The sequence below is a fragment of the Corvus brachyrhynchos genome, unplaced genomic scaffold, assembly GCF_000691975.1.
Source record: "Corvus brachyrhynchos isolate BGI_N302 unplaced genomic scaffold, ASM69197v1 scaffold119, whole genome shotgun sequence".
NCBI classification, from domain to species: Eukaryota; Metazoa; Chordata; class Aves; order Passeriformes; family Corvidae; genus Corvus; species Corvus brachyrhynchos.
The window spans coordinates 802567-802971 of NW_008240054.1; the positions used below are offsets into that span (position 1 = coordinate 802567).

A 405-nucleotide genomic window follows, 5' to 3' on the forward strand; every position below is an offset into this window, starting at 1 on the left:
CGGCCCCCGAGGGCCCCCCCAGAACCTCCCCCCACCCCCTCTTCTTCTTCCTCTTGGTGCCGCCCAGTGCCGCGTGCAGCGCGTTCAGGAACCAGGACAGGAACTCCACCCCATCCCCTGCAACGGCAGAGCTGGAGCTGAGCCTGGATCCTGCTCTGCCCCCCAGATCCAGAGCCCCCCAACCCAGTGCTGCCTCCCAAACCCAGCCCTGCACCCCGAATCCAGAGCCCCCAGACCCAGTGCTGCCTCCCAAACCCAGCCCTGCACCCCGAATCCAGAGCCCCCAGACCCAGTGCTGCCTCCCAAACCCAGCCCCAGCCCCCGTATCCAGCACTGCTCCCTGAATTTAGAGTCCTCCAGATCCAGCTCTGCCCTCCACATCCAGAGCCACAAACCCAGCACTGC

At 66.4% G+C, this 405-nt stretch overlaps 1 protein-coding gene across 1 annotated transcript in view; it reads right to left on the bottom strand.

The window, feature by feature from the left end:
* The window catches only part of USP39 (ubiquitin specific peptidase 39), a gene marked incomplete at its 5' end in the record, with an annotated part of 4709 nt that overhangs the window by 2151 nt on the left and 2153 nt on the right, over window positions 1–405 (bottom strand). The window contains one exon of the mRNA XM_017744686.1: window positions 5–117. Within this exon, the coding sequence (XP_017600175.1) occupies window positions 5–117 (113 nt within the window). The remainder of the gene's footprint in view (window positions 1–4; window positions 118–405) is intronic.